General features: G+C 50.7%; 1 protein-coding gene across 5 annotated transcripts in view; it reads right to left on the bottom strand.

Annotated features, from left to right (window-relative positions):
- GSN (gelsolin) overlaps nt 1–12,619 on the bottom strand; it is a 54,115-nt gene that overhangs the window by 10,938 nt on the left and 30,558 nt on the right. For all 5 annotated transcript variants that reach the window (XM_032865763.1, XM_032865761.1, XM_032865759.1 and 2 more), the window contains 5 exons: nt 12,416–12,570; nt 6,712–6,873; nt 5,086–5,235; nt 3,881–3,970; nt 1,215–1,347 (listed from right to left, as the gene is read on the bottom strand). In XM_032865763.1, the coding sequence (XP_032721654.1) occupies nt 1,215–1,347; nt 3,881–3,970; nt 5,086–5,235; nt 6,712–6,873; nt 12,416–12,570 (690 nt within the window). The remainder of the gene's footprint in view (nt 1–1,214; nt 1,348–3,880; nt 3,971–5,085; nt 5,236–6,711; nt 6,874–12,415; nt 12,571–12,619) is intronic.

The following is a 12,619-nucleotide window of genomic DNA, read 5'->3' as shown; positions in this document are numbered from 1 at the left end:
CCTATCCTTCTGAGGCTGCAGACAGCCCAGCCCAGACCCTGCCCCCAAGATGATTACTCCAAGAGCCCCTGGGGGTCCACCTGGGGGTCCTAACTGATGACCGTAACCACACCAACAGTTGTGGTCCATTTATGAAGCATGTACTCTGTGCTCAGAACTGTGCAAAGCTGATTTTATTTAATCCACACAACGACCCTTTGTGAGAAAGATCATTATCATCCTGTCCCATCAACATAAAAGAAAACCAAGGTCTTAGAGAGGTTAGGTGACTTGACCAGGGCCATACAGCAAGGGGGAAAGCTGTGATAAGATTCTGAAGCCCACACACCACATCCTTGGGCCCCCTTCTTGCCCCAGTCCATCTGGCTGCAGTGGGGGGCCTCCTCCCACTCCCCAGTCTGAAGCTCACCTCAACCCTGAGGGCCTCCCCGCGCCTACACAGCTGCTGGACAGCAGGTGCCGGCCCACAGTCCCCAGCTTTCTTATAGCCAATGCTGAGGGGTCCAAATATCAATAATAATAATAATAATAATAATAATAATAATAATAATAATAATAGCAGCTACAAGTGCTCAATCTCTCTCTTCCCCTCTGCCCTCCTCTATGCACCCACCACCTCCCTCCTGCTTCTGTCCTCCTCCCCTGGACTAACGGTAGAGCATCCAAGCAGGACGCTGATGGGCCCTCTCAGAAACATCTGGGCCAATGTTTTACAAGAGCCTCTGATAATCAGTCCCACAAGACATTCCCTACAGATTCCACGAACCTCTAGCATACCATTTCCCAAATAAAAACTAGATCACTTTCATGAAAAGTCCCAAAATACATTAGCAAGTTTAAGGCTCTTAAAAGTCCTACAGTCAACAAGCCTATTACCAGTGTTGCCCATGAACTTATCTGACCAAAGAAGTATACACTTTTTTTTTTTTTTCACATGATGCCAATTAGCCTCTGAGAGAACTGGTATTGTAACATACTTGGGAAACACTGGTTTTAGCCCAAATGGGACATCTACCCGGAGAGGGTAAGCCAAGTGCCCAAGATCACAAAGCAAGTCAACTGCAAAGCCAGGGTTTCAAAACAAGACTCAATTTCTGTTCCAGAGCCTGCCATGCCCCAGGACACCATCAACACCCAGTCTAGCCTCCCAGGGCTGCAGGACTCCCACCAAGCGCCTGGAGGCTGGTCAGAAACCCCTCCCCTTTCCCCAGTACCTTTCCAGACAAAGATTTTGCCATCTCTGCCATGGTCCAGGATGAAGCAGTCCTCGGACCTCAAGGCCCCCTGGGCGAAGGGGTTCTCATCAGCCACAAGGGAGACCGACATGGTGCCGGCACCATTTGAGACCTGAGGGGACGAGGGACAGGAATATGAGTGACCTCTACCACTTTGGCCTACTCAGGCAGCACCCTCAAGCTGACACGTGGGTGGCCCACATCCCAGCTGCCACCTCAACCAACATGGGAGAGTCGGAGCCAGACCCACTTCCACCAGCTCCAAGGCACACTCAGGTTTCCCTTCCCCTTTTCTGCTTTACCGCAGCCATACCTGTGACCCCCATACCCATGTAATGGGGAAATTGCACAGAAAGGGAAGGGGGTGCAGGTAGCATAGATCTGTACAGTTGGCCAAGAAGACAGTCAATCTCATTAGTTAAAAAAAAAAAAAAAGTTGGGACGCCTGGGTGGCTCATTCAGTTAAGTGTCTGCCTTCAGCTCAGGTCATAATCCCAGGGTCCTGGGATCAAGTCCTGCATCGGGCTCCTGGTTCAGCAGGGAGCCTGCTTCTCCTTCTCCCTCTGCCCCTCCCACTGCTTGTGTTCTCTCTCTCTCTTTGACAAATACATAAAATCTTTAAAAAAGAAGAAGAAGAAGAATATAAATGCAGATGCAGTGTGGTGTCCTGGATTGGAATCAGGAACGAGAAACTGGGGAAACCCAAATTAAGTCTGTCATTTAATTAATAATGTTGAACCACCATCAACTTCCTAGTGTTGACAGATATCTCTGGTTATGTTAAGATGTTAAGGAGAAGCTGCCTGAAGGGTATGTGGAACCCTTTGTCCTATCTTTGCAATTTCTCTGCAAACCTTTAGATTATTCCAAAATGAAAAGCTTTCAGGAAATTAAAATGAAACTGTGCCACGCTGGTCAAAACCCAAAACACTGACACTCCCCAGTGTTGACAAGGTTCCCAGTAATCTGGGAGCCCTTCCAGAGTGCAGTTTAATAATGTATCAGAACTTTAAGTAACAAACGTTCTACATTTACTGAGTATTTACTACAGGCCGTTCTGAGCAATTTGTATAACTTAATAACTTATGTCATTACAGAACTCCTTTAATCCTTGCAGCAACCCTATGATAGTTCTACTTGTATCCCCTTTTTACTCACAAGAAAACCAGGGCATAGAGAGGTGCACAGCTAGAAAGCCAGACCTGGGATTCAAAGCCAGGCAATCTGACTCTGGAACCGGTTTTTTCAATCACTGACTTATTATTCAGGCTTTGACCCAAAAAATCCATGTCTGGGAACTTGCTCTGAGGCCATACTCAGCACAGGTGCACAGAGAGGGACTGTGTGCAATCAATAAAGGTGGAAACATCCTAGTGGCCATCAGTGTCTGCTGAGATTCTGACATTCAGAAAACAGAATGCAACAGAGCTACTACAAAGGACCAGTTAGATCGCTGTGCTAGAAAGATTCCTGGCCACGCTGAGAGGGGAAAAGAAGGTCACAGAAAAGCATGAATACTTTGGATCCACTTATATCAAACAGAGATGGAAAAGCGTGTAATTAGATACAAAAAGATATAATCTGGACCTTCTTTCACCAAAATGATAGCCGTGTAACCATGGTAACCCGTAAAAAAGGATGTGGGAGAGGCTGGTGTTTTAAAAATTGAGTTTCGTTACTTTTATAATTAAAACATTTTAAAATAGCACTTGTTATCTTAAACTATTGAAATTGCATTGACATTAATTTTCTTTTTATGTTCTGGAGTATTGCTTACTAATTTCTTCATGAATGTACATTTCTTTTTTTTTTTGTTTTAGATTTTATTTATTACTTGACAGAGAGAGAGAGAGAGAACACAAGTAGGCAGAGAGGCAGGCAGAGAAAGAGGGGGAAGCAGGCTCCCTGCTGAGCAGAGAGCCCGATGTGGGGCTCGATCCCAGGACCCTGGGATCATGACCTGAGCCGAAGGCAGAGACTTAACCCACTGAGCCACCCAGATGCCCCATGAATGTACATTTCTTTACAATCAGAATAAAAATCAATGCGGTTTTTCCTTGGAGGTGATGGAAATCTGCACCCCCTTTTGTTGTAACTTTACCACAAAAAAGCCGAAGGCTCAACATGAGCATCATGGCCTAGGCCAGGCTTCCACCCAGTGCTCGGCCATGAGGCCAGAGTTCCTCTGCTCAAGCTCGGCCCGAGTTTTAAAAATCACAAGAAATAAATTATAAATAAAGTAACTACACACACACAGGCATGTGCCCATTTCTGTAGTATTTCCCCAAGTATTTTCCTAAATCAGTTTTCTCTGTGGACTCCTAGAAACCTTCCAAAGTTGACCTTACTCTCCTACCCCCATTTTCCAGGTGAGAAAACTGAGACCTAGAGAAAAACTATGTGTTGCCCAAGACTGCACAGATGAACAGGATGTGACTGTGTCTACAGTTGATCAAATTCTCTTATTCCTGGCGCAGGAAGGCAGAGGAAGTAGACAGATGTCTGCTAGAGACACGTGGGAGCCGAGTCCCCCAGCCCGAGGGCACTCTGCTCCGCATCCCCACGGCAGTAGAGCTCCGGAAGACCAAGACCCCGGCCTCCCTGTCCTGGCCCCACACCCAGGGAACAGAGCAGCTGAGGTTCACCTTGTAGAGTTTGGCCAGCTTGCGGTTGGCTGCGTCCTCCTTGGCCGTGTCCTCCGTACCTGCAGGCAGAGCTGGCTTAGGGCCCAGCACCTGCAGGAGATGACGGGTGGAAGAAAGCCTGGTGTGATCTCCTAGTGGATCGGAGGGAGGGGCCTGGGCTCCTCAGACAGCTCCCTCCCGAGGCAGGCGGGGAACCCCCACCCCCACCAGGCGTCCACCATGACCCTCCACTAAGAGTAAGATGCCCTCCAGAGATGTCCCACATCATTTCACGTGCCTCCTGCATGTGGGTCTCAACTAGAGCTACCCGTCAAGTCCTTCCCTCCCTGTTGCCTTCAGATACCCACTCTCCCACCTCTTCCCAGGCTTTCTTGGAGTGACAAACACCTTCCCCCACATGCCTTTATGTGATCCCACTTAAAGCTCAAACCCATGAGGCGCTGTTAACCACTCTTACTATACCGAGGAGGAACCTAAAGTCCAAAGAGCTCAAGTAACTTGTACTAACAGCTATGCGGGGGCTAAGCCAGAACTTGAACCTGGATCCCTGTGATTTCACAGCCTATTTTCACTCCTCCATTCTGGGCTACTCCAGAGTCAATAGCCCCAGTTACGGCCCCTTCCAAGCCATGGCTGGTATCCAGTCTCTTCCCCATAACAACCTTCTGCTCTTCCTAAAAACTGGACTCAACGCCCCCAGACAAGTAGGAGCCAAAGGGCATAGAGCAGTGCTCACAGTCTCCTCCTTTTCCTGGTGAATTCTGCCTCTATTGATATGTCCTCAAAGAACAATGGCTGGCAATGCCATCCTGCATTTGCCTAAATGGGCCATAAATCACTAGGAATGATCTGAAGAGGAAAGAGGGGATTGGGTCAGTTGTCTCTTTCTGATCTGGCTGCAGGACCAGGATTGCTCTCAAGAGATGCCACAACCCTCCTCCTCAGTTCCATGGAGGACCTGGCCTTCCCAGCTGGAGGGTGTGGCTCACAACCGCAGCAGGCGCCAGGCCCTGGGATTCCAGCCCCACCTCTCAGGGGAGTCTGGGAATTGCTGGGGAAGCGGCTCTTCCCCATTCTCTGAGGAGTTCCAGCTTAGTGGAAAAACAACTTCGCCTCATGATTGTCTAACCAACAGAGGGACAAAAGGAGCAGCCCAGATCTGTGCTCGGCCCCACCCTGCAACCCTGGGGTATGGCTGTGTGTACCTGGAGCATTGCCTCAGGCTCAGCACCCTCCTCCGACACGTGCACTCGGGCCCGGCCACTCCGCTCATTGTCCCGGATGCCCTTGGACACCTGTGTGGCCTTCAGCCTCTCAAATCGGTTGCTGTTGGAGCCACACCACTGGTAGATGTCCTGTAAGACAGGGACCCTGTGTCAGGCAGCGCCGCAGCCTCCAAATCAGCCCCACCCAATGACACGGCAAGGAGGGGACTCCGGGGCGGGTGTTAAGACCCCTTGTTCTGGGCCTGCCCACGTGACACTGACAGGGCACACACATGCCCACACCCAAGCACAGTGGGCGTGATCCGTGTGCGCCAGCGTGTGTGAGTACACAGCTTGGACCGTGTTTCACACACAGACTGTGCATAAAAATGCCGGCCGGCTGGTGGGAGCAGAAATTGGCACAACCACGTTGGAAAACCCTTCGGCTGCAGCTACTAGAGCTCGGCATATGGCTACACTGTGACAGCACCCCTCGCAGAGGCGCACTCCACGTGCCCCCTGAGACCCACGGGAGAACACCCGGGGAGCACGCCTGGAATTGCCTCGAACCAGAACTGAGTACCCAGAACAACAAAAACATAGATAAACAGGGGCGCGTCGGCCCAGTTCAAGGTGACGGAGCAAGGAGAATGCAATCTGTGAGCAGATGCCATACGGATAGAGCTCAGAAACAGAATGTTGATCAGAAGTCGTCAGAAGAATGATGCCGTGCACATCGAGTTCAGAAGCAGGTGGAACCCTGCTATGCGGCTTAGAGTTCAGGAGGATGGATGCCCGTGGGCTTGAAGGGACTGGATAGGGACACGGGAGGACTTCTGTGAGCTCATGACCTTCTGTGTCTTGATCCGGGTGTTGGCTACACCAGCGTGCTCACTGTGAGAAATCTACTGAGCGGTACACTCAGGATTTTCATGCTCTTTCATGGACCTATTATACTTTAATAAAAAGCTTATGCTCAATATATTTGCCTCTGTTTGCATGGACATCACAGCACGAACCCAAATGAGGGGGCGGCGGAATGTCTGGCCATGCCCATTTGCAGGGAGGAGTGCACATGGATGGCAGGAATGGGTACAGAGCATCACACGTCCGTAAGCTGGACTGGGGTAAGTGCACCCCACACACGTCGCCATACGTAAGTGTGCATGTCCTTGAACAGCACTCCCGAGTCTATGTGTGCAGACACTCACCATGGTACGTGTGTCTGCGTCTGGTGGGCAAGAGCCGATAGATCTGGCACACGCCTGTGTCTGTGAGCGACTATGTGTAAAGAGGTCCATGAGATGTGCATAGGAACACAAGATGTCGGGGAATCTAGCCGCCAGTCAGAGTCTGCGTACACTGCACACAAGGTCTGTGCACCCGGGTGTGACGGGCTTGAGTGTGCCCACGGGGGAGTCTACACAGGCCGGGTGCCTCTGTCCTCCGGTCTCCGCAAGTGTGTCAGACTCATGCACAGAACACGTGTCCACATGGGGGCTGCTGTTCCCAGGGCTTGCTGGCCCACGTCTTTGTGTGTCCACCTCCCCAGAGTGGCACCCGGCCAGGCCAGAAGCATCTCAGGGGCCCCTGGGAAAGGGAAAGGGAAGGGGGGGGGGGACTCACGTTGCCCAGGTCCAAGATGAAGCAGTCACCATTGTTGAAGCTCTCCCAGGACACGGGCACCTCGGTGGCGCGGACCACACGCCGCCCTTTGACCTGGAAGAGTCTCTGCACCACTACTTCATTGGGCACCACATGCTTGAAGCCTGACGCCACGCCTCCTTTCTGTTGAGTCAAGGAGACAGCGTCAGTCCAGGGCAGCCGGGTCCAGGGAAACAGATATGGGGGGGAGGGGCGAACTGAAGGAAATTCTGGCTTGCGGCCCGGCGGCCTTCCAGCAGATTCCCTGGGTGGATTCTACCTGCTGCCAGCCCTTTGAATCTCGTGCTCTAGAAACAAAGACCCCTGGGTCCATTTGCCTGAATCGAAAAGCTACAGACAGTCCTTTCTCAACACCAGCATTTCCCAAGGAATGTTCTAAGAACTTTGGCCCTCTGTGTTATTCTGCAAGGAAAGGGCTGCAGGATGCCTGAAGCACGGGGAATGCTTCTTACTGGCTCCCAGACCGTTCACAACGCATGTCAGCCTAAACAGGCTCTGAGAAGTCCTACGGTAAAGCAATGGCTTGCCTTTTGTTTTATACAACATTTTCCGACCTTATGGAATCAAGAACTGCTTTCTCTACCACATCCTGCCTGCAGCTCCCGTGTTCTCAAAACCATTTTGAGAAATGCTAATCCCAAGCTTTCCCATCCTTCCAGGCTCTCCAGGAAGATGACTCCAACCCACGCCCCCCTACTCCCTACAACCTATACCACCGGACTGTAGCAAGTTGGGCCCAGCTGGGCCTTCAGGGGCAGCTGTGGGTCAAATACAGAGCACCGACCTCAGGGTCAAGTCCTGCCCTGCCAATAGCGTGCTGGGTGACTCTGGGTAAGTCTCCTCCCCTCTCTGAGCCTCTCCTTTCTGTAATGGGGACAGAAATCCCTGCTCTGCCACTCTCTGCAGGGGTCCTAAGTCCCAGGGAAGGGGCCTTCAGCAGGCCTGCCCTGCTCCGGTCAAAACTGCCCTGGGCTCAGGAGAAACCAAGTAAAAGGGCCTGGCCTTCTCACCAATGGTTCCCAGCCCCAGTATGACAAGTCAGAGATGACAAGGTCCTTACAGAGCTTCCCATTTTCCTCGTGGTAAACTGAAGCCCAAAGATGTGAAGGGACTCGCTCAAGGGCAGTCAGCAAGTGCTTGGCAAAGCTCAGGTGGAAACATCACCTCCCATTCCCGGGCTGGCTCCACGTACCATGGGGGTGGAGGCGGAAGGGCTCCCACCAAGGCCAGACATGTGGCCTCCCTGTCCAGGCCCCTTTCTGCCACCTCACTTTGCAGAGCAAAGGAGTGAGTTTAAATTGGGCTCTTATTATGGCTATACACGGTAAGCAATATAGAAGTGCCGGTGCGATGACGATGCCCACAGTGCTGAGCATTCTGCACACATCATCTATGAGGAAGGCATCCTTATCCCCATCTAACAGATGAGGAAAGCAGAGTCCAGAAATGAAGGGACTTACCCAAGAGCTCACAGCTAGTGCATGATGGAGCTAGGATTCGAACCCAAGTGTGACTGAATCTATATGGCCTACATTCTTCCCCCAACATCAGGTTTTCTTAGAGCAAAGGTAACTAGGGTCACTCAGGACAGAAAGCAGAAACAAGCCACTGCTCAGAGCAAAGTGGGTCCAGTAGAAGAGTGGTTCCTCCCGTTGTGAATAAAGCACCCCCTGGTGTCCTTTCTTGGTAGCAGCACAAGACCTTTCAAGAGCATTCCCTTAGGCTGAGCTGGGCTGTCCAAGGTGTTCACAGATGCTTTCCCTCCACCCTGCTCCATGGGCCCTCTTGCTGGGGGGCAGGTGAGGAAGGGCAGCTGAGGAAGAAGATGCAAAGCCCTGCGCTCACCTGGTAATGACCGCAGAGGCTGCCACTTAATAAGCCCATCCCCGGGAAGGGGGCACCTACTTGCACCTGCTTTACACACATGCGATTGGGTCCTCACAACAAGCCCCTAAGGGAGGGACCCTCATTATCCCACTTCACAGACTAGAAAACTGAGATCCAAAGAGGTTATCCAGGTTAGCCCAGGGTCCCAGCTAGTTGGTGGCAGTACGTTCAAGTTCGCCCCTCCAGGGACCCAGCCTTGCCCATCTACCAGCCCAGGAACTCCTTAGTGTCCGTAGACAGCCCTGACCCAAGGACTTTGTTCGGCCGGAGGTAAACAGGCAGCGGATCTGAAAAGCTTTCCCAAAAGATGCTGGAAGGACACACCAACCATTTCCATGGATTCCTCAGAGGTGAGGAAATGGGGCCGTGGCAGAAGAGAAAAGCCCTTAACTCTTTTTTATATGTTTCTGAACTACTCCACTTGTTCAAGCATGCTTTTGTTATTTAAAAATAGAAACTTTTTGGGGCGCCTGGGTAGCTCAGTGGGTTAAAGCCTCTGCCTTCGGCTCAGGTCATGATTCCAGGGTCCTGGGATCGAGCCCTGCGTCGGGCTCTCTGCTCAGCAGGGAGCCTGCTTCCTCCTCTCTCTCTCTGCTTCTCTGCCTACTTGTGATCTCTGTCTGTCAAAATAAATAAATAAAATCTTTAAAATAAATAAAAATAGAAACTTTTTTTTAAAAAAAGGAAAAGGGTTGTTTTATGTCATAAATCTCGGTTTCAACAAATTCTCTGTATGTGAATTTATAAAGTAAAAGGATGCCTGATATTTCATGACTGTGGACATGAATCTACTGATTAATTCACTTCCCAATCTAGGAAATTAGACTTGGAAACATGAACAGAAAGATAAAAGCAAGCTCTTGGAAGACATTAGTAGATCTACAAGTACAGGGGGTGGAAATTTTCACTGTAATCTTTAGAACTGGTTGTTGGTCTATATGGTCTAATTATTAGGTGAGCAGAGACTGGCATCACATTACTCGAACAAAATTCAATAGATGATCTTAAAAGTCACTTTCCAAATTAAAGTGATGAAATATATATATATACGTACCAATATACATATATCGATATATATATATATAATATAGAAAGAGAGAGAGTTCCCTATCTATACATGAATATACATAGTTATATGCTCATAGAGAAACATTACCCATTTGGTGTTGGTCTGGGTCCAGGATATATATTATATATACACACAGATATATATAATTTTTGTGTATATATATATATATATATATATATATATATATCTGTAAAGTTGAATTTGGTATATATCTTTAAAAGTAGAATCATGGAGAGCTTTTACTTTCTAAAACCTGTATTTCTATAATGTTTGACAACTTTACAAAAAGCTTGTACTACTCTTGTAGTCAGAGAAAGAAAAAAAAGCTACAAAGTTTTACATTTCTTAAAATGTTTAACTGTTTATAAAACAAAGAAAAATGTTTTGATTGGGGCTGGTCCCCTCCACCCCCTAAACTCTGGGCTCCTTATCTAAGAGATGGGAGGGAGGCCCGAAAGGGCTCGGTGGGGCCCGTGGGGCCCCGGGCTTCTCTGACTCAGCTCAGCCCAGATTCTGTTTGAACAAAGGGTTTCATATAACCCAGCCACAAGGGGTCCCTTGGGTTCTGTCTGAGAGGTGGAGGAAGGGGAAGAGGAGGAAAGATGGACAGACTCTAGAAAAGTGCAGTACTTTTAAGGATTGGGGGGTTGCAGAACAAGAGGGGCCAGGCCCTATGACAGCCCTTTCTAGTGGCTCCTGTCCCCTCCCTGCCCCTTCTCACACCCCGAGGGCAGAATCGGTTCTGAGGAGCAGGCTTTCACAGGAACAAGTCTTGCGTGACAAGCTCCGCTCCTTGGGGATCTATAATTGATGAGGGCGCCAGGCCAAGAACTTTAGGCCTGCCAAGTGCGGGGGCAGCTGGAGGACTTGCAGAAGGTGGAAAACAGGACCAGCTTTGAACCTCCCATTTCCACCAGGAGGAGCCTGGGCCTTTCAGGACTGAAGCCCCAGATCTGGTCCCAGATGCTCCCTGGAGGCTGCCTCAGAGTATGGCCCAAGAACATCTTGGAGAAAGCACCCGAGGGCAGAGGCGGCTTGCTACCCATGCAGATTCCTAGGCCCCATCTGCACAAAGATCAGAGACCAGGGAGGCTCAAAACATTTGTTCGGAGCCCCTCTGTGCTAGGTCCTTCACACTGAATCCCAGCTCCGGCTTTCACAAGCTCTGTAAGCTGCTAACCTGGTCCAGAGACGAGCGGCTCTGTCCACACAGCAGCAACAATAAACACGCACAGTTGAGACAGGCCCGATAAGCGTGTGAGAGCACTCGGCCACAGGCATCCGGCTGGCCCGAAGCCTCACAGTAGTGAGAGGGGATAGCCTTGGGTCCTGATCCTCAATCTCCCTGACTCCTTGTCAAGTGCTCTTGCCACTTCCTGCCCTAAGGACTGCAAAAAGGCCTGGTCCTTCTCCAGCTCTGGGGCCTGGGTCCCAACCTTCTCACCTCCTCTTCTTAATATACCAAGGCCTCATAAAGGAAGAAGGCGGAGCTGGACAGCTCAGCAGGAGGATGCGGGTACGGATCAACTGGCAGACAAGGGGTGCTAGGGAGGCCCCAGGGCATCCAGCCCAGCTTCACCCAGCCCAGGCCCCGAGTCCCTGTTCCCAGAACACACCCTGCTGTTTGTTATCTCAGTCTCCCAGTGCTTTCCCATTATCCAGTCCCCTGTGTCTCATGAGCAGGCCCTGTTCACACCCTGTTGGCACAGAGGACCCTTAGGCCCAGAGAGGGACGATGACTTCCCTAAGGTCACACAGCACATCAACAGCACAGATGAGGCTTCATCTCTGTAGGAGAACCCAGCTCATGAGAGGCAGAGTGGTGTAGTGGAAAGAATGCTGGGAGTCAGGATATCTTGTTTCTAGTCCTGGCTCTGGGACTGACTTGCTGTGTGACCCTGCACCAGTTGCTTAACCTCTCCGTGCCTCAGTTTCCCTCCCTACCTTCCAATAAGACTTTTGGACTCTGACATTAAGGTCCATCTGGCTTTCAAAGCTTGGGATCCCCTCCCTATCCTGACCAAAGAGAACCACTGCTTTGGACACCTGCGGCTTTCCCTGAGCCCTTTCATTTCCCAACTACCCTCTATCAAATCCTCTCTCCAGGCCTGAAGGGCAGGTACAACAGGCTCTCGTGTAACCAGAGAGGAAAGGGAGGCTCTCAGAGATGCCAAGTGGCTGCCTTGTCACACAGCATATCAGGGCAGAGCCTCTCAGGGCTCCTAGCTTGGCTTTGCCCAGCACCACTTGGCTGAGGGTTGCTGGAAAAGAGCTCTGTGTTGACTCAGACTCATCAGGGTTCAAGTTCAAGGGGGATTCTAATGAGGAAGGTGGTCAAGGGTGCCCTTTCAAATGCCTAACGTGCGGCCTTCTGTTGGCAGGGCCTAAGCACTAGTGGGTGCTGGAACAGGACTGCTGGGAAAGCGATAGGCTGGGTCCCCACCCCTTGCTTCTGGGGCTAAGAAGATAATCCTGTGAAGTGATGAATTTTCTTCTTTCCATTTTAAGATAAGAATCAGAAGCTCAAAGAGGCAGTGTGATTTGTGCAAGGTCACAGAGCTAGGAAGGTCCAGGATTCAAACCCAGGACTAGCCAGCTCCAAAAGCCAAGCTCTGACACATCTGCCACACCACCCCACGAGGCTGAGAGATGGGTGGACCTAAGCGAGCTCTGCCATTGGTGCCTCTGTCCCTAATGCCTGGGACCTACCTTGTACTTGAGGCCAGACTTGAAGTAGCCCAGGAAGGTGGCCGACTCGAAGCCCTGGACCTCACGGTGCTGCACGGCCCGGCCATTCAGGTAGTCATCCAACTGCACGGTGAAGATGGCGGCAGCCCCACTCTCGTCCTGGCTGCACTCATTGCCTGGGGCGGGGGGCCCAGAGCAGTGTGAGCCTGGCTTCCCCAAAAGCGG

Source organism: Lontra canadensis, unplaced genomic scaffold, assembly GCF_010015895.1.
Source record: "Lontra canadensis isolate GAN:19392208 unplaced genomic scaffold, GSC_riverotter_1.0 scaffold30, whole genome shotgun sequence".
NCBI classification, from domain to species: Eukaryota; Metazoa; Chordata; class Mammalia; order Carnivora; family Mustelidae; genus Lontra; species Lontra canadensis.
The sequence above is the reverse complement of the archived record's forward strand: the minus strand, read 5'-3'. Positions and strand labels throughout refer to the sequence as shown.